This window comes from Protopterus annectens, chromosome 10.part0 (assembly GCF_019279795.1).
Source record: "Protopterus annectens isolate FY-2018-M chromosome 10.part0, PAN1.0, whole genome shotgun sequence".
Lineage (NCBI taxonomy): Eukaryota > Metazoa > Chordata > Ceratodontiformes > Protopteridae > Protopterus > Protopterus annectens.
The window spans coordinates 1,494,243,134-1,494,264,570 of NC_056744.1; the positions used below are offsets into that span (position 1 = coordinate 1,494,243,134).

At 39.2% G+C, this 21,437-nt stretch overlaps 1 protein-coding gene across 1 annotated transcript in view; it reads right to left on the reverse strand.

The window, feature by feature from the left end:
* LOC122813676 (zinc-binding protein A33-like) overlaps window positions 1–21,437 on the reverse strand; it is a 214,383-nt gene that overhangs the window by 58,667 nt on the left and 134,279 nt on the right. The window contains exons 4-5 of the mRNA XM_044086121.1: window positions 7,310–7,332; window positions 7,074–7,198 (exon numbers count right to left, since the gene is read on the reverse strand). Of these exons, the coding sequence (XP_043942056.1) occupies window positions 7,074–7,198; window positions 7,310–7,332 (148 nt within the window). The remainder of the gene's footprint in view (window positions 1–7,073; window positions 7,199–7,309; window positions 7,333–21,437) is intronic.

A 21,437-nucleotide genomic window follows, 5' to 3' on the forward strand; every position in this document is an offset into this window, starting at 1 on the left:
AATTGAGTACAATGCCCCTTTTGTTGTGTACCTTTCCAAGAACCTGCAACAATTGAGGAGACCACAAAGGTTCCTCTCAAGGAAAATTCTAGGTCTTCAGCATCTGTTCTATGTGGATCTTATGAAATCACTGTCACTTTATTCGGTTTCATACAGACTACTCAGAGGTGATCTCTGCCTTGCATAGAAGGCAATCTCTGACCCTACTATACTGGAAATACTATACCTACATAGGTTAAATGGTACACAGGTTACTCACTCTAAAGACTTTAATCTGGTATGCAACTTTAATAGAACCTGCTTGGTTCCCAGAGATTAACATACCTTTGGAACAGAGTCCCACTTCATGTCAAACATAGCACCTCATTGGCCCTCTTCAAATGCAATCTGGATGATTGGATGGGTAAACTTAAATTCACCCAGGGGGTTCCACCTGTGTCCCTCTTGGAAAGGGCAGACAGGTACCTTTTTGTGGAAATAAGGGTAGAACCTGGATAAGTTGTAAGTGCCCTAGGGTCATTGGTCTAGTAACTTCCTGTGATCCTATAATCCTATGATTAGAATTTTTATCTCTTACCAAAAACCCAGAAACAAATAAAACCTGCACCTGGAAGTCCTTTTGTTGTTGGACATGGCTGCTTAACTGAACCAGTTTCTTCTTTATTGAAAGCAAGTTTAAAGCCTTAATTATCTTTGGTTAGAGCAAACATTAAAGATACCACACAGTATTTTTTTTCAAAACTGATATCAGATGTACATGTAGAATAAAGTACACTGTTGTGAACATTAGATGCGGAAGCACTACTCATGAACACTCTACAAGATGCTGGTCTGCAAGCTGTAGGATAGATTTGGACATGTTGGTTATATATCACAAGGAATTTCTCGAGTTCTTGACTACCTTGTTGGACATGGTATCAGCTATTAATGTGTTTCATTATGAGGTTAATTGTTACCATCTAAAGGGCACATCAGTTGCACTCACATACACTGTATTAATTTTTTTTTCTTTTTTAGTACACATGATCTATATTGACCAATACTATGGAGATATGGATATGAGGAGAAGACATCCTGATGACTGTTGCTTGCTATGGCACAGCAGTGAGAATAAACAACAACTGCAAGGAAACTGAGTGCAGAAACCAGCCAATAACCACAATGATTGCTTTTCATATTTTTAAACACAAAAATGTTCCTCAGTGTATGACTCTAGATAATGAATACTTTGCTTCACCACCTGCTGGATGGACAGATTTATCTCCCAGTGACTGCCACATCTCTGGAACAGAACACTGTTCAAGAGGAACCTGGACGAGTGGATGGGGCACCACAAATTCTTACCATGGATTGTGCCCACAACCCTCCAGGACATGGACAGTCGTCATTAAATGCAATCCTGGGTATTGACTAGTAATTTTACAGTATTATACTGGGCTGAAATGACTAGGCTTAAAATGACCTCTGGATCAATAGCCTAGTAATCTCCTATGATTATCATGAAGGGATTCTCATCTAGATCAAGGGAGGTCATAGTCTCCCTATACTCATCACTCATCAGACCAATGATTGAGTACAATGCCCCATTCGGAATGTATCTGACCCGACACTTGCAGCAGCTGGAGAGGCCACAAAAGTTCCTCACCAAAAGGATAAAGGGTCTCAAATATCTGTCCTATGCTGCCCGACTGAAAGAACTCCAGCTCTATTCAGTCGCTTACCGCTTGCTCAGAGGTGACCTTTGCCTAACATACAAGGCCATGTCAAACCCAGATTTGATGAATATGCTTCACCTCAAAAAATCTAGATCCGTCAGAGCCACAAGGGCGGGAGACTTAAACCTCGACACGGCTATTAATAGGACGTGCTGGAGGGATAGATTCATCACCCAAAGACTCCCTATGCTGTGGAATAAAATCCCGGTATATGTGAGGCAGAGCACCTCGCTGGCCTTGTTCAAGAGAAATCTTGACCAATGGATGGGAGATCGCAGATATACCCCAGGGATTACCTCAGTGTCACTGCTCGACAGAGGCACAGCAAAATAATGGGTATAGTTCCCCATACTAAAGGGGTGGCGTAAGCCACAAAACTATGGGCTAGGCTTGTAAATGCCCTCGGGCAGATAGCCTAGTATGAACCTATGAACCTATGAACCTATGATCCTTTATATGATGACATGTCTGCTTAGAAATTAATGAAATGGCAATTACTGTATATGTATTATACATAAACAAGAACATTTTAACATGAGAAATATTAAATAGTGGTTTTAACATATCTGAATGTTTTTTCTGAAGGTATAATTAGTTAACTGGAAATGATGTAGCTGTGAGCTTTTTTAAATAATCAATAGTTTTTATGCGGGTAGGGAATGTATTCTGATAAAGTCTACTTGAGAGCTGCAGGTGCTAAATAAACTGTATTGGAGAACACTGGTCTCATTTGTCTGCCTTGGAGTTGCTGTACCGAGGTGTCTTTACAGTTATCAGTGCGAATAAATTAAGAGAGTTTGTATGCCATTTACATTCTAACAAATATGGTATCTCTTTTACTATGTCTTATAGTTTGTCCACACAAGATTTCCTGGATATACAAGTGACTAAATTAATCGATTGATAATTAAGTCCTACAATTTATGATAAACCATTTACTCAGGATGGTAACCGTTTGAAATGTTGAAAATTGCTATAGTGAGTCCTGGAACATGGAAACAGAATGGCCGAAAAAGATGCTCATATCTCAAGATATTCCCTTTTCTCCTAGGTATGGCAATCTCAGAGTTAGTATATACAAATTTGGAAGGGGTGTGGGGCACAGGTCTCCTCCCCCACACAAAAAAAAAAGTTTAAGGAGAACAGCAGTCTTTGAGATACATTCTTCTTCTGGGTTTTCAGTCTTTTTGGCTTGTCAGCACTCGGCATTTCAGGTGTCAAAATGTTAAGAAGGAGCCATTAAGAATACATTTAGAGATCTTTTAGCTCTAGCTGCCATCCCCAACATGTACATAAAATATCCCATTGTCAGAATATATTACATCTAAGTGAATCTATACTAATCCATAACAAGCTGAAAATGAATCAATGTCTCTTATGTCTAAATGTTTAACCAAAGGCCATGATGCAAAATTGGTGAAGACAAAACTTAATCAAGTTAGACTGATTTTTAGATCAGAGTTACTGGTGCACTGTGAACCTACTACTAGTGCATCTGAAAATAGCAGATTTACTGTAGCATTTGCTGTAGCATACAATTCCAAAAATTTAAAATTAAAACTGTTATACAAAAACAACGGTGTTTGTTGACCCAGGACAGATATTGGGGGGAAGGGCATATCTTATCAAATTAATATAATTTTTCCTGTAAAAAGGAAACAGTGGACAGATGCTTTCTTCCTTCAAAAATAAAACTTTATAATATGATTGTCTTATTAGTTATAAAATAGAATATGTGTTGTTTTCAAGTGGAAATTAGTGTTCATCTGTTGTAGTAATCAGTTTTTTCAGCTAAAAACAAGCAGCACATTTGAAATTTATCATTTAATTACATACTCCACTGACTGGATTATTTGTTTAGCTATATGTACATTTAGAGCATTTAATGTGAGACAAACAAAGCCAATGAAAACAGCACACATCTTTCAACATAAGTGCCATTCACTGTCAAAACTGTCAAAGTGCACTATTCAAACATCCAGATCTGTGCAGCAAAAGATGTTAAACAAGAGAGAACATCAATCACTTACAGGGTGTTATGCCAAATTTGTCCACTTGATGGCACTATTTACTTATAGGCAAGCCATGATGGTGCAGCAGTAGCGTTGTTGCCTCACAGCAAGAGGTTCTCCCATTCGATTCTCGGCTGGAGTGCCTTCTGTGTGGAGTCTGCATGTCCTCCCCGCGGTCGAGTGGCGTTCGAAAGACATGCGTAGAATGGGTGTGCCTTCGCTGAATTTTGGGCATCAAGCTGGCACCTCGGCACCCATAAAAAAATTGACTGCCAATCATTAGCGGACCGGAGATCTGCTGTGGCGACCCCTAACCGGAAAAAGGCGTAAGAAGAAGAAGATATTACAACCTTATACAACTGCTTTTGAAATATTTTCAAAAATATTTTAATTTATACATCATCAAATATTAATTTATACATCATGTATTTATCTATATAGACATTCCTTGTATATATATATATATATATATATATATATATATATATATATAAATAAGAGAGACAGATACATAATATTTTATACACACATACACACAGACACACACACACACACACACACACACACACACACACACACTGTGTCTGTGTGTGTGTGTGTGTGTGTGTGTGTGTGTGTGTGTGTGTGTTCGTGCGTGTGTGTGTGTGTCTTTGTGTGTGTTTATAGAGACAGAGAGGAACAGATATAGATATAAATACTCATTTTTTTTATATACACATATATATATATATATATATATATATATGTGTGTATATATAAAAATATATATATGTGTGTGTGTGTGTGTGTATGTATATATATATATGTGTGTGTATATATATATATATATATATATATATATATATATATATATATATATATATACATATATATATATATATACATATATATATATATATATATATATATATATATATATATGTATATATATATAAAATGCATAGGTATACAACAATATCTATATTGATCTATATATATATATATATATATATATATATATATATATATATACATATGTATATATATTACAGAGGGAGATCTTACATGTTATATAAAAGGTGCAATGAGTGTGAGACAGACAGCTAAAGCAACTGGAGAAGAAACAGAGGGACAGACCAGACGGGGGGGAAGCTTAGACTGAACAAGTAAAAGAAGGCGGGGCAGAAGAAGGAAGAGGAAAAAGATGGAAAACAGCAGAAAAAAGGCTTTCATTCTTATTTATCATTTAAAGTATTAACAGTCTGGTTATCAACTGGCTTTACTCACATTATAAAACTGAATGTGTATCTGACTGGAGTAATTCTGACTTTTTAAATACATGAAATAAAACTAAAGCCCTACCAGTTTTGGTTGCGGTCACTTATCTGTTAGGGATGAATTAAAACTGTAACGTTCTGCATGGTGCTGAGCTAGAATGAAATGGTCATTATACTTACCTACACATAACCAGCGAGTCATGACCATGTGTTTACAGTAATGACCACATGCTTGCAGTAATTCATCAGCTTCTTATCTATCGCACATGTGGGCACAGACAAGGTCATGACCATGTGTTTACAGTAGTGACCACATGCTTGCAGTAATTTATCAGCTTCTTATCTAACGCACCTGTGGGTACAGACAAGGTCATGACCATGTGTTTACAGTGATGACCACATGCTTGCAGTAATTTATCAGCTTCTTATCTATTGCACATGTGGGTACAGACAAGGTCATGACCATGTGTTTACAGTAGTGACCACATGCTTCCAGTAAATTATCAGCTTCTTATCTAATGCACATGTGGGTACAGACAAGGTCATGACCATGTGTTTACAGTAGTGACCACATGCTTGCAGTAATTTATCAGCTTCTTATCTAACGCACATGTGGGTACAGACAAGGTCATGACCATGTGTTTACAGTAATGACCACATGCTTGCAGTAAATTATCACCTTCTTATCTAACGCACATGTGGGTACAGACAAGGTCATGACCATGTGTTTACAGTGATGACCACATGCTTGCAGTAATTCATCAGCTTCTTATCTAACGCACCTGTGGGCACAGACAAGGTCATGACCATGTGTTTACAGTGATGACCACATGCTTGCAGTAATTCATCAGCTTCTTATCTAACGCACCTGTGGGCACAGACAAGGTCATGACCATGTGTTTACAGTGATGACCACATGCTTGCAGTAATTCATCAGCTTCTTATCTAACGCACCTGTGGGCACAGACAAGGTCATGACCATGTGTTTACAGTGATGACCACATGCTTGCAGTAATTTATCAGCTTCTTATCTAACGCACATGTGGGTACAGACAAGGTCATGACCATGTGTTTACAGTGATGACCACATGCTTGCAGTAAATTATCAACTTCTTATCTAACGCACATGTGGGTACAGACAAGGTCATGACCATGTGTTTACAGTGATGACCACATGCTTGCAGTAAATTATCAGCTTCTTATCTAATGCACATGTGGGTACAGACAAGGTCATGACCATGTGTTTACAGTGATAACCACATGCTTGCAGTAAATTATCAACTTCTTATCTAACGCACATGTGGGCACAGACAAGGTCATGACCATGTGTTTACAGTGATGACCACATGCTTGCAGTAATTTATCAGCTTCTTATCTAACGCACATGTGGGCACAGACAAGGTCATGACCATGTGTTTACAGTGATGACCACATGCTTGCAGTAATTCATCAGCTTCTTATCTAACGCACATGTGGGCACAGACAAGATCATGACCATGTGTTTACAGTGATGACCACATGCTTGCAGTAAATTATCAGCTTCTTATCTAATGCACATGTGGGCACAGACAAGGTCATGACCATGTGTTTACAGTAGTGACCACATGCTTGCAGTAAATTATCAGCTTCTTATCTAACGCACCTGTGGGTACAGACAAGCACACTGTAACTACAGATGTAACGCACCTGCTGAACTGGGCAGTATTAACAGTGAGAAAACCAAAGTGAGGAATCCGAATAACAGAGGCAATTACGAGGTAATGCAATCACTTACTGGTCCTACCAAATTCTGCTGCACTGAAAGTGTTAGGGCATCATTAGAGGTTGAAGATACTTAACCTGGAAATAAATCCTTAGGGATTACTTATTCTTTTTCATGATAAAATCCTGCATGTTATTAAAAAAGGCATGCAGGATATATAGAATTGGTAGCTTTTAAATGTAAAGTGTTTTAAAAAACATTACAGTGCAAATGTTTAATATCAGGTAATTAAAACTGTGAGAATGATGGCCATAAGAGACTACAAAACAGAGGCTGATATCTCAGTGAGATTATTTATGTATAATTTTGAAGAAATGGTTTAATTTACCAGGATAAAGGATGGATTTAATTTCCTTCCATACGCCATACTGCAAGGGGCCTTTGTATACCCCGAGACTGAGTTCTCTGGCTACAACATTTGGGACACCACTCTCTTTCTGTTCTTTTGTAAGTCTGTGGAATGATCCAGGGAGAGAAAACACAAATGAAGTACTAATAATCATGTTAGCAAACCTCATAGATACACTCAAATACAAAACTATATACCAAAGTTTTTGTACATACCTCAGTGTAAATGACTTGACTTCCTGTATTGGAAAAGGTAAAACAATTACTATGCTAAAGAATTACTGTGGATCGCATTTCACTGTGAATATGATTTGAAATCTATGTTAGCTAACTGAAACAAATCATCTTTCCCTGTTAACTTTACTGTTCTTACCATAAGCACATCTTCATTACATCTCCAACACCTTTACACAGTTCTTTGTTGTTGTCATTAATAAGCAAACATTGCCATCATAATGTAGCAGTAAATAAGGAACAGCAGCATAAGTACTGACTTCATGGAAGAAATGTGATATTACCATGTTTAGGAAAATCAAAGTATAAATTGAAGTATAAGTCTGTATGAAGGAGATCCATTTGTCATTGCATTTGTCAGGGTTGATGCTCAAGTTGTCAGTTTGCTAAGAAAGCAAAACTTGCCTAGGTTGTATAGACTGCAAGCTCCTCCCCTGTCCCACAATGCAGTGTCTTTACCAGCCTTCTGCACTTATGGATCAACCCAAAGCAAGCTGTAAATCAAAAGGCAATAAATAGTAGAATAAAGATTCTCCTGTAGCATCAGTGCAGGATTTATATATTTATTTACATTTGATTACCGGGAAAGTCGGACTTGGTAGAAGCCCATTTCCATCAGAGGCCTGGGGCAAGGTGAACAACAGTCCCAGTTTTTCCAGGACAGTCCCAGTTTGGAAATCTAGGTCCTGGAATCCCAAACATTGTGTTTGGGACACAGAAATGTCCCAGTTTAGACCTCTCAGTTTGAATGGTGACTTGACTTTGCAGGGTGGCCAGTCCCCCTGCTTTCCCATCCTAAACAGCTCTGTGGACTTTGTGTATTTTGGGGATGTCACTGGGTATGGGGTAAGGTCTGATGCCTTTGCCCTGGCGGGAGCCTTCCAGGCCCTGCCGCCATCAGTCAGTCACACCTTCAAGGACTTCCATCATGGGAGGATTTGCTTGACCCCACTCACCCAGGCAAGAGCTCTCCAGGCCCTACACCCATCTGCCTGGTGCTCCTGTACTGACTTCTGTCAGGGCCAAAACCTACAGTACTCCCCTTCAACCTGGCCAAGACATCTGCCCCAGCTGCCCCCCCATCAGGGGATTCTGCCATCTGCATGTCTCCTGCAGGATGCAAAATCATGGTGGATCGCACATGCCTTTGGACCCTCTCAGGGTTGCTTTCCTCCAATCCTGTCCACTCCTCCAGAACTCCCCTCGGCTGCTGAGGAGCAGATTCACTCTCATGAAGGCTTCAGAGTCCCCCTGCTTTCCCATCCAGAGTAGCTCTGAGGACTTTGAGATTTTTCAAGGATTCTGTCAGTTATGGGGTGAAGATGGATGCCTTTGCCCTGGCAGGAGCTCTCCAGGCCCCTCTGCCATCCACCCTGGCACTTCCTCAAGGACTTCCATCATGGGGAGCTCTGCCTGACCACACTCACACAAACAGGAGCTCTCCAGGCCCCATCACTGTCTGCCAATTGCTCCCTTAAGGACTTCCATCATGGGGGGGGGGGTGCCTGACCCCGCTCATCCAGGTAGGAGCTTTCCAGGCCCCGCTGCTGTCCGCCCTAGTCTAGTGCTCCCTCAAGGACTTCTGTTGTGGGGAGCTCTGCCTCACTCCCCTCACCCAGGCAGCTCGCCCAGCCCTGCCACTATCTGCCTCTCTCCCCCTTCCAGACTTCTGTCCCAGAGGGGGCAGAGTTTGTACCCCCTCACCCAGGTTAGAGCTGTCTTGTACCAGTTACTTTCCACTTCTCTCTCCCTTCCAGACTTCCATTGCGACTGACCCCCTCTGGGGTTCCACTTCTACCCAGGAGAGAGAGCTCTTTTCCACGGTTACATATCTCCTAACTGCTGCCAAATCATGTAGTGCCATGCGTGCTCTTGGAGCCCCTCAGGGGATCTTCCCAGTCTCATGGAACTCTGCTGGGCCACGAAGCCTCAGACAGTCCCTCATCCAGACTTCCGTGACACTGGCTCTCCACTTTGCCTTGCACCTAGGGCTTTCCAACTCATAGGGGAGATGGCCCTTGGTCCCCCCATCTCTGCACCTTTTGTGGCACACCTCAGTCTCTCACCCCCACAGTGCCAGGTGCCAACGAATGTGCATTGCTTCAAGCCTCCTGGCATGTGGCCTCTTGCCTTCTGGGTGGTGCTATTCACAGAGCGGCACCCCCACAGTGCCTGGTGAAGGATGGGAGGCCAACCTGCCTGCCTCAGAGCGAGATGACATGGCTGCCCTATCTCCACTCCCATGGGGGCTGGGAGAATGGGATTGCAGACCTGGCTTCTCGGGGTGGCCCTCAAGTATCCCAGTTTAAGTTCTGTAACAAAATGGTCACCTTGGCCTGGGGAGAACAGATCCAAATTATTACAGAACATTTTAAGAGCAATCATTTTACAATCTTCAAAAATAAAACAAAAACATCTACAGTTTAAATAATTATAACAAATTAGACATAAAATAAAATCATTGGTTAGGAAGCAATACAAGTTATATGACAATCGTTCAATATTTAAAGAAATTTTAGACAGTTTGTAGAGAAATTAAAGGTAAGGTAGTCTAATACAAACAGAAATTAATATATGAAGTTAAGGTTAAATAAGCTTATAGTATACTTAGAAAGAAAGTCAGGGAAGAAGTAAGGAAGTAAGTGAAGAAGGGAGAGTAAGGAGGTATAAAAATTAAAAGGTACTTGTTCACAATTAGGGATATAATTTATCCTGGTTTTGAGAAAGAACAGAGAGAGAGATCTTAGCTAGGAAGTCTTTCAGAGTGGTTTTGAAACATGAGAGTGAGGGTATTCACCTGATGGATACAGGTAAGGAGTTCCAGGCCTTAGCAACCTTGTATGAGTACATACAATGCCCAGCAGATATGAGAGGCTTGCAAACACACAGGAGTTTTTGGTTTATGGCTCACAATAAAACTAACTGGAAACATAGTTGTGTAGAATGTTTTTAGTGCTGGACAGGCAGATGAATGGTGGATAATTTTATAGGAGGTAAGAAGTTATACATCAGCTGATGAAGCAGTTCTAACCGATTTAGGATTTTTGTGTTATACAGTGATGGGTTGTGAAAGGGGTATTTGCTGCAAATTTAGCAACTTTGTTGTAGCATTGTTAAAGTTTTAATTTTTGTAAAGCCTGGAGGTTACTAAGGATGGGAGTACCATAAAGAAGTGTGGGGAGGAGATAAGTAGTGGCAATTGAGGTCTATGTCATTTAATCGAATCACACATCATCGAACCCCTCTTCAAACACCTTTTAGTTGAACTCACAAATAAGTGAACAGACTTTTAATCAAAGTTTTACCTAGGACAGCAATTTTCAACCCGTGTGCCGTGAGAGGTCAACAGATGTGCAGCAAGGTTTTTGAAAATATTGGTAAATATTTTCAGATCCCCAACACTCCAAAGCTTGAAATCCCCGTCACAGTTGCCTAACACTGCCATTGGCGGCTGCCTCACTGGCACCCTGTTTGAAATGCCATACAGATGCTGACACAGCTGGTAAGAGGTAACGGATGTTACAGCAGTAGCATTAGTAGGCAAGAATGATGCTATTTGTCAGTTTGTAATTCCAGTTCAGTTTTTTAAGTTTTAAGCATTAAATATTACATTTAAAAAAATTCTTAAAACCTAAAGTCACCCTGTGCTACATGCATTCACTGAGGTGTGTTTGACTGGCTGCTATAAAATGTATGTGTGTATGTATGTGTATGAGTGTGTTTATGTTTCTGTCTACAAGTGCAAGTTAATTCATGCATGAAAGCAGAATGTCTGAGAGTGTGAAAGCATGTTTCTGTCTGGATGTGTGAACTGAATCTGTGCATGATAGCAGAATGTGTGTGTGTGTGTGTGTGTGTGTGTGTGTGTGTGTGTGTGTGTGTGTGTGTGTGTGTGTGTGTGTCTGTGTGTGTGTGTGTGTGTGTGTGTGTGTGTGTGTGTGTGTGTGAAAGCATGTTTCTGTCTGCATGTGTGAGTGAATGTGTGCATGAAAGCAGAATATATGTGTGTGAAACAAAAGACACACTGTGTGTGTATGACACAGAGTGAACAGTGAGATCAATCAAGCCATTATGTGTGGATGAGAGTCAATGAATAATGAGATTGATGTGAGAATATCAAGGGAAGGTAAGATTGGTTTTCATGCAAAATTTATATAACTTGTTTGGAGAAACATTTATATTACTCTCTTTAAAAATGATCAAGGCCATCTGTGCTCTCCCCATTGACTGTGTTTGAAACGCTGTGCAGCCATTCCTTGTAATAAAGCTGTTCTGTGTTGATTAACTCTATCTTATGACTTGATATTTATTATACTCTGGCTAGACTCAGAATGAAACTGTCATGATCACTGAATTCTGTCTGAAATTAACACACAGACACAGTTCTTTTCTGACAGTGGGGCCTATTTATTCAAAGAGTTGGTTGCTGTACAATTAAATGCATGTGTTAAATGCATTTGGGTGGTATGAATGTTTATGGATTTAATCTAATCACAAATGTGCAATCAAGGCAGCTCCAAAAAGTTCCTGATAGCCACAGCAATTGTAATAAGAGGAATACGGTTATGAGTACTTTGCATACTGCATGTATTTTACAAGCTATGCTGAATTATTTAGTGGAATAGTCTATTTTCAAGGCGAATACTACTTTAAGATTTTATCTGAAGTAATACCAATTGTTTGTTGTTTGTCTTTTCAGCTTTTCCCAGTAAGGGATCACCGCAGCGGAACTCCGGTCCGCTAATGATTGGCAGTAGATTTTTATGGTGCCGAGTTGCCAGCCTGACGCCCAACCTTCAGCGAAGGCACGCCCATTCATGCATGTCTTTCGGAGGCCACTCGACCGTGGGGAGGACATGCAGACTCCACACAGAAGGCACTCCTCACACACTAGCTGAGAATCGAACGGGAGAACATCTTGCTGTGAGGCAACAACGCAACCGCTGTACTACCGCGACTGGCTCAAAATAGGAACATATTTTACCTGATTATTAGGATTTGTGTTAGCATATATTTTCTGAAATAGAGGTGTGCATGAGAGAGTAAGTGAGATTAAAGAGGTTTGCACATCTCTGGACCTTTCAGCTGAAGAAATCTTGATAAATACTCAAAAACAGGAACAGATTTTAATTACTGATCTTATAAAATTACTAGTTCTTTATTGATCTTTGGCTGCTTAATTTTTACCAATAAACCTTAGGTCTTTTGAAAGAACAGATTTAATGGAGGATTATGTTATAGTTTTTGGGACTAGTTATTTCAATGTCTATTAACTGTAATTCAGCTTTCAATTATTTTATTATTTCATAGATTTGGGGATATTAAGGAGAGTGTGATTTACTATCATTTGCGGCTTTTGGGACATGTCCCATATTTTGATGGCTGATAATAAGCATATGTGTAGTAGATAACATCAAGCTCAGATATCTCATTAAATATTAATTGCAAGTAAAAAATATTTTTTTTAAATCAAATCAAAATTATACCTATTTTTTGTCAGACTGGCAAAAAATGCAATATAATTTTTGGTAGATTTTTTTAATTACTTTGTGTGTGCCATGAGGTGAAACAGGTTGAAAATCTCTGAATTAGGGCAAACCAACAGTAGGCCATCCTAGCAACCTCAGAAAAAAAAATCATAAAGCTTAAAACTTACTCAGGTGGGGGCTGCGACCCCACAACCCCTAATTAAATATATCAACTCCAAGACTGCACTACAATGGGGAAAAGGGCAAATTCCAAATGGTGGCAAACCGTTGTTTACTGAATTAGGGTACCTGTTGCATGGATGTATAGATGATGGTGTTGAAAATATTAAAGAGGAGGGGACCAAGAATAGAGCCTGGTAGTACACCAGAGGTGACTGGGAGGTAAGGAGAGAGCATGGAGTGCCGTTTTACTGATGGATACCTATTGGACAGGTAGTTTTTAAACCACAGCAGGGTGGGCTGAGAGAAACCTACTGAGGACATTTGAAATAGATGTTTGCTGTGACAAACTTTGTCAAAGGCATTAGACAAGTCTAGAAATAAGGAATAGACTAGTTTGCCGTTACCTCTAGCTTTACTGACAGTATCTATATAGGTTAAAATGGCAGTGCTAGTATTATGGGAATGACAGAAGCATTGTGTAGGAGACAGAAGTTTTTCCTGCAGGACATAGTCTAGCAGTTGTTTTTGAATACATTTTTCAAGTATTTTGGTGAGAGAAGATAATGTCTACTGAATTTCCTCCTTCATGCAGAGAGATAATGGGTTACATTTTCCAGAGAGAGGGAAAGTGGGATTCCTGGACTGACCTATTTATAAGGATTGAGACAGGACAGGCAATGCTATTGGCTGCTATTTTTAGATAATCACTTGGAAGGTCATCAGCTGAAGAAAAGCACAGTTGAAGTTTAAGAGTAATTTTATACAGGTTGTGGGAACAGGTTTGAAGGTAAAAGTGGATGCAGTGATATGTGGGTGGTGGGCAATGCTGAGATTAGATGTCAAGGAATCCTTGGTTAGAGATGCTGCGCTATATTTAAAATAAGAGTTGAACTGTTTTGCAGTTTTGAGTGGTGACTTATGGGGAAAGGGGGTTGGGTTTGAATTTTTGGCCAGGATGTAAAAGTTCTTTAATGGATGTCCAAATTTTTTTGGGCTGTGTTTAATATTATTCTGAAAATTTTTATAGTATAGTTTGTCTTCTTTTGCTTTTTAGTACAATTGTGCAGCATTATGAAATTTTCAAGATGCTGAGGTGTTTTTTATTTTTGCCGTTCTTTCCATGCTCTCTCTCTGTCCTGCATTAGCATTCTGCTCTTTCTGGATTGTCAATGCATGATTTCATTTTAGTCTCTTCCTTCTATGAGATGCAAGGCTATTCAGGATATTTAGAAATGTATTGAATTAATTTACAGCATCATCAAGGGGAGGATTTTTAGGAAGTTCCAGTTAATAGATGATAGTGTAGTAATGAACATTTCTGGTTTACACTTGAAAAGGGTGTGTGTTGTTTTATAAATATGATTTTTAACGATGTGTGAGATGTCTGGTTATACAGATTGAGAGGTTATTGGGAGGGTCATAGCTATGACAGATGGACATCCTCATACAGATCCACCATTATGGTATGTACCAATAACGTTTTTTATCCAACAATGAAGAAACTGATTTACAACAGTTCTGTCCAGACGGCATTTGAAGATACCATAACAGGTGTTATAATGATGGGAACATGCTCCAGGCAAGGCAAAACACTGACACAACATGGAAAGATAGTGACTCACAAAAATGTGAAGCACGGGCCATGTTACAGCTGCACAAATGTCATTTAGAGTAATGTTCCAGAAGAAAGCTGTGAAAACAGAAATGTGTTTACAGTGCACCTTCCTTGGTGATTCCTGATAATCGTTTTTCATGGACTGTGTAGCCAACACTAGTACTGCTTTCATTAAAATCTACTCTCATTTGCCAAAGACAGGGAAAATGGTCTATAATCTGCAAAGAATGTTTTAGTTCTGTCTGCACAATATCTCAAATGTCTGGTACATCCATGCAGTAAATAGGGCATTCATCTATGCTAGAATACTTGGAGTAAATAACAATTAAATGAATAAATTGATTCTAATAGGTTTCAGTGACCACTTCTGGCATGAAGGAGAGGTTAGTATGAAATGAAATCCTCTCCTTGTGGAATGTCAAGTATGGTGCTTTCACTGAGATTGCCTATAACCTAGAAACTTGTTTATCCAAGAGGATCCAACAAATAGGATCTGCATGCAGATACAGCTGTCAAACATACTGTGTGACCTTACTGACCACAGAGGTCTTCCTGTTCATCACACCACCAGGATTCAGTGACAAAGTACAGGATGCAGAAAATTAGTTTTTTTCCTGTGATACTTTGACCTGTACCTCCTGTTGTAGAGGCTTCATCCTTAGATTCCATGATGACTAAATAGGCTACTGCAGAGGCCACATTAGTTCTAAGAAAAAAGAATTAAAATTAATTTAATTTTCCCTTCCTTGGTACAACTTTGAAGGTAGCATATTTAGACTGGGAATGTGGACTGAAAGTCCCAGATTGTGGAATGAAGGCATGCAGTGCTATACAGAAACACTTTGACACCAAATAAGGGGAGGCTGGTCAGGTCAGTGATAGCATGCTGCACCCCAAAGCAGTTCTCTTTTATAAGCGGTGCTTAAGTTTTTTTTTTTTTTTAAATAGATTCTCTGTCAGATGGGAATGACATACGATTTAATGGGACAAAGTACTGATCACACAGTGGAAATGGTTTTCTAAATGGTATCCAGCATACAAAAATGCATTTGAAAAAAAATTCAAATATGCTAAGTGCATTGAATTCTGATATATGAAGAAATTGCTAATTATCCTGATGTTAAGTTTAGTAATGACTCCATCAAAAAACTCAGTGAGGTATAGTGGGGCATGTAAAAAAGGCATGAGAAATGCATCAGACTGCTTCTGCTGAGTAGAGATGTAGAAACTTTCTAGTTGTTGAGTGGATGTTTTTTATTTCTAGTTCTCTTTCTATATGTTTTGAGTGAATGGTTTCTGGGAGGCTTAAAAGGCAGACCATAATTGTCAGGTAATTCTTCGGTTTGAGGTTTTATGCAGCAATTAGCGTTCCTGCCTCACAGCAAGAGATTCTTTGGTTCGATCCTTGGCTGGGGTGCCTTCTATGCGGAGTCTGCATGTCCTCGCCATGGTTGCGTGGGTTTCCTACGGTTTCTCCAGTTTCCTCCCACATCCCAAAGACATGCTGTAGGTGGACTGGACACTCTAAACTGGCCCTAGGCATGTGTGCGCCTTCTGTGGCAGGTTGGGTGCTGGGCTGGCAACTCGACACCGTAAAACTCCACTGCCAATCATGAGCAGACAGGTGATCTGCTGTGGCGACCCCTAACCGGGAAAAGCCAGAAGAAGAAGAGAAGAGTAACCATACAGGCAAGGAGGATACATGCACCAAGAGTAAGTACTTCCCTGAAAGGTGGGTTAACATGAGGTTTTCTTTATAACAGAAGTAGAGGTGAATGGAAAAATTACCATCAATGGACAAGAAACCAGGTCTGCTTGTACAAGGAGGAAACAATATGTAATGTTTTTGCATGGTACTGAGATGCCTTATGGATGAGCTTCAGCATAAGAAGCAAAAGGGATGAAGTGTAAAAGTGGTGCACAGATCAGAGATGTAGTAAGGCCTACCTTGTGTATCCAATGTGAGGATGGTAAAATGAAACAAACTATGAACAATTTGTATTGATTAGTGAAGAAAAGAGCTTGCAATCCCATGTTCTCCATTAACAGGATAGGTCTTGCATCAGTAAGAGTCTGAGACAGACCATTTTAGGACATTGGAAGGTATCAACTTAGTGGATTTACTAATGGGCTGCTCTACACATGATATGAGTCATCATCAGAAACCTCATTCCTGCAGAATGGGTAGGAGTGAGCTACCCCCACCCCTCCACGTAGCTGATTTACCATACAATGACCATATTATTAATATTTATGGATATTTGCATGCTTTCTCTTTTTTTTTGAATAAATAAGGCCATTTTTCAAGAGTTCCATGTGAAGGATGGACAGAGAAAAGTTTTAGAATAAACATTTTCATTTTCTCCTAGACTAGTAGAAAGATGTGATAGAACACCATGCTGCAATGTGGAGGGAGACAATCACTCTGACCATCTCTGAAGACACAGAGTTAAAAAAGGAATCAAGAGCAGCCAGAAAACAAAAAGGATGGCCTTAAATTGTTGAAAATTGCCTCAGAGGTGGTGGTGCTGCGATAGCGTTGTCGCCTCACAGTTAGACGTTGTGCCATTCGATTCTCAGCTAGAGCATCTTCTGTGTGCAGACGTGTGAATGGGCATTCCTTCTTTGAAGGTTGTGCGTCAGGGCCGGCAACTCGGCACGTAAAAATCTATTGCCAATCATTAGCGGACCAGAATTCCGCTGTGGCGAACCCTAACTAGGAAAAGCCGAAAGACACAACAACAACCCTATAATTTGGGCCACTGACCCTGCTGTATAAAGGGACAGGAAAAGTGCGACTTTCAGCTATCTCATACTGCTGTGATTGTAGGTTTACATCTAAACCAAGGCTAATGCCAACTCCTCTGCTTCATAGAGAAGGAATGCCATAATGGAAGAAATCTAAAACTTGTCACTGTAAAGGTCTACACTTTTTCTTGAATACTTTTCAAATGATTGCTAATTTCTGGTTCAAATAAATGGTATGTTGGAAAAACTCACATTGCTGTCTCTTTTTAATTTCTCCAAATCTTTTGGATTTCTAATACCACAAAGGGGATGGACCTTATTCCTAAGTCAAAGAAGGATAAAGGTCATGAAATTATTATTATCTCAATCTTTGATGTCAGCCAGAAGTTCTCTTCGCAGCACCCACAATGTGCCCAATAATGACTCCTTCTGCAATTGGTATGGAGTTACATGCATTGGTAATATATCTAAATATGATTGTAGATTATTTTTTTAAAATAGCCATTGCTCCTACTACTATTGGAACTGTCTGGGTATCTTTCTTCCATATTGTTCTTGTTTCTGTCTGCAAATCCTTACATTTTATGATTTTGTGTCTCTCTGTATGCAAGGCACTGTAATCACTGGGTGCAATGATTACAATAATCAGTGCTACTTTTGTCTTCTTTTCATGAACCACTATACCTGGTTTTCTCACATCTATCTTTTGAACTATATATAATGGGTGATCACATGTGATGTAGACTTTATCATTTTCTATGATGCTTTGCGTCTTGTTTCCAGTGGTTTTTTAGCCTCTTCAGTATTATAATGTTTGCACAATCCCCAGTGCAACAGCCTTGCCACATTATTATGCCTTTCTGTATACAGTCCTGCCATTAGTATATCACATCCAACAACAAGGTGTGCAACTATTTCCAGTTCTGGTTTACAAAACCTGCATTTGTCCGTTTCTCCCACATGTTCAATGGACTTTGTAAACCAATGTGTACATAGCCCACTATCTTAGGCCGCCAATATTAACCTTTCATCTTTTGGTTTGAATTCGCCTCTCCTTAACCACTCCTGCGTTCAGTCCTGATCAACATGAGATTCTTCCAGGAGTTTTCTATACTTGCAACTATATTTATGCATTTTCCACATTTCTTGCCTTCTCATCTGATCCTTCACCTTATATTCTTTCTTTTGTTTTTTGGCACATTCAGCTGATGCCCGATTTTTATCTACTTCTGGTTTGATTTTCATTCCTGCTCGACACCGATATGCTTCTGCTAGACTAAAAGGGAAGTCATCTTAGATTTATTCTCCTCATATTTCAAACCTTTCACTATATTTGGGTCTTGTGAGGTCAGCAGATATGTATGCAATCCCATAATCAAATTGAAGTAAGCCCATACCTCCTTTGGAACGGAGAATATATAAAGTTGGTATGCACTCATTTTTATAAATCATTTAATGAGTATGAAGCATCCTTCTTGTTTTCCTGTCTAATCGATCCAACACCTTTTGGGGCCAATCACCCCAAAACTGTAAGTAAGTAAGGGCAGGAAGAAAAAATTGTTTATAGCTTGAATTTTTTTCCTGGATGACAATGCTGTTTTCAGGATATCTTCTAAAATATTCCTTTCTTATTCACATTTGTTCATGGATTATTGTTGATCCTTCATCAATTCCAAAATATTTATACACTCCTCCTTGCTCAAGTTCTCTTGTATCACCTTTTTGTCCCAAACTGATATTTTTTTGGTGCTGCAGCTTTCATGCTTTAAAGGTTGCCTTTGCACAGTTATCAAGACCAAATGACATTCTTATATCATCTGAAAAAGTTTTAACTACTTGCAGCTGTTCTTTCAGTTCCTCATCTGATGAGCTATACAATTTTAAATCATCGACAAAGAGAATATGATAAGTCTTTATACTTTACTGCTTTCTGGGAGCCAAATTATAGCCATAACCTAATCTGCTAAGCAGACAGCTTAATGGGTTAAGAGCAAGGCAAAAGAGCAACGGCAAGAGAGAGTCACGCTGGAATATCCCCACTTGGATTTTTATCCCTGGAATAATAATTTGTCTTTTACCATGACTTAACTGCAAAGTGGTTTGCCACTGTTTCATGGTCATTGTGATGTAGTTTATCAGTGTAGGGTGTATCTTACACACTTTTAAGCACTCTTTTATCCATGAATGTGAGATACTGTCAAATGCTTTTTTGTACTCAATCATACTTAAGATTCTTCCCCTTTTTACAGTTCTCCACTATGACTTTAACAACAAATGATCCTTTGTTCAATATGACTCTTTTATTGCCCTTTTGTTTTATTGCCATAATTGAGTTTTCTTCTAAATGACTATAAACTCTGTCGGCAACAATTCCAGTGTACAGTTTATAGATAGTCAGAAGGCAAGTTATTGGTCTATAATTTTTAGGACAGCTTGCAGGTTCGCTTTTAAGTAGGAGTATTGTTTTTCCTGTTGTTAGCCAGGCTGATGTCTGTTCAGGGTGTGCATATAAATATTTCTTACTCATGGCTAAATCTTTGTGCAAAGATGTTATTACTTTTAACCAGAAGTTAGGTACTGTATCTGGGCCTGGGGTTTTCCAATTAGAGGCTTTTCTTAACTTTGTTTCAATCTCTCTGGCCGTTCCTTCATCCCATTTCATATCCTGCACCTTTGAACTTATTTTTTTCTTTTACTTCTTCTATCCATTTAGCATCTTTGTTATGTTCCACAGGATCTTCATAAATGCTTCTCCAAAATGTATTTATTTCTTCTTTTTTTGTGGTCTTTCAATTATTTTACCTTGCTTCTTAATTCTCTATAAAAGTTTTTGGATCATCAATAAATTGCTTATTTTGTATTTTTTCTTTATATTTGTCTGTGTATCTTCTAAGGTTTTCTGCCTGTGCATTATTTTTAGTTTATTATTTGCAATAGTGTATGATAAATCCTGATCCATTATAATACGGGGCATTGCTTTCATCACGTCTATCTTTCTGACTATTTTTGTTGATCTGTTCCCTCTTCTATACTCTTCTAACAGTGATCTTGTCTTGATTGCTTTATAGTTTTCTGTATTCAATACTTCCATGATGGTGTTCCATTTCTCCCCTTCTTTTCCCTTACTACCCTGTGTTCTTGTGGTAGAATTTTATCTGTTACTAATTTAGATGCACAGTAATATATCCTGTTTACTCTGTTATATCCCATAGATCTCTTTGGACTGTCCTAATTACTGTGTTGATTTGTTTAATCAAACTTCGAATATTTTGGGTTTTATTGACCTTCTGCAGTCTATTTCTTTCATTGATCTTAATATGTCTATCTATCTCTATTAAATAAAGCAACTCTTCTCTTAGCTCATTTTCATCTAAACTGAGGGCACATTTTTTGTTCTCCATTTTCTGCACTCATTTTATAGAGGGTTCTATAGCATCTTCCTGTGGCACATTCTCTTCAATTTCATCCTCTGTCATATGGGAACATACTAGCCTATTACTCCTCATCACTGACTGTGTCAGAGTTGCCACCAACTCATGCTGGCCAAATATCAGGTCACTGTCCAGGTAGGTTCCCAAGTCCTGAATTGGGTCAACTCTTAGGGGCATGTGGTCAATGTGGTAGTTTCCTGGGGTAGATGACTTCCTAAAGGACATAATAATGCATTTTTTGGCATTTAATTTCAGACCATGATCTTGACACCAGCTATTTATTTGAGACAAACCTTCCTGCAGGATGGCTAAGTCATTTGGGGATTCCATAACTGCTCCTAGCTTGCAGTCATCTGCAGACTTACTCAGCCAGAGCCCTTTGGTATTGTCTTTTACTTCAAAAAAGTAGGAGCCAAACAGTTGATGTCCCAGTACAAAACTCTATGGAACTCCGATGGTGACTGGTCTCTTTGTGGAGGTAACATCGTCCTATTCTGATTATCTGCATCCAATCTGTGAGCCAGCTGGCAATCCAGTGAGTGACAAAGGGGTTTATTCACAGTTTAATTTGCTTTCCTACTATGCCTAATTGGGGAATTGTGTAAAGAGCTTTGGCCAGGTTGAGTTATGTGGTATGTACCATTTTGCCTTCATCCATTCCTTTG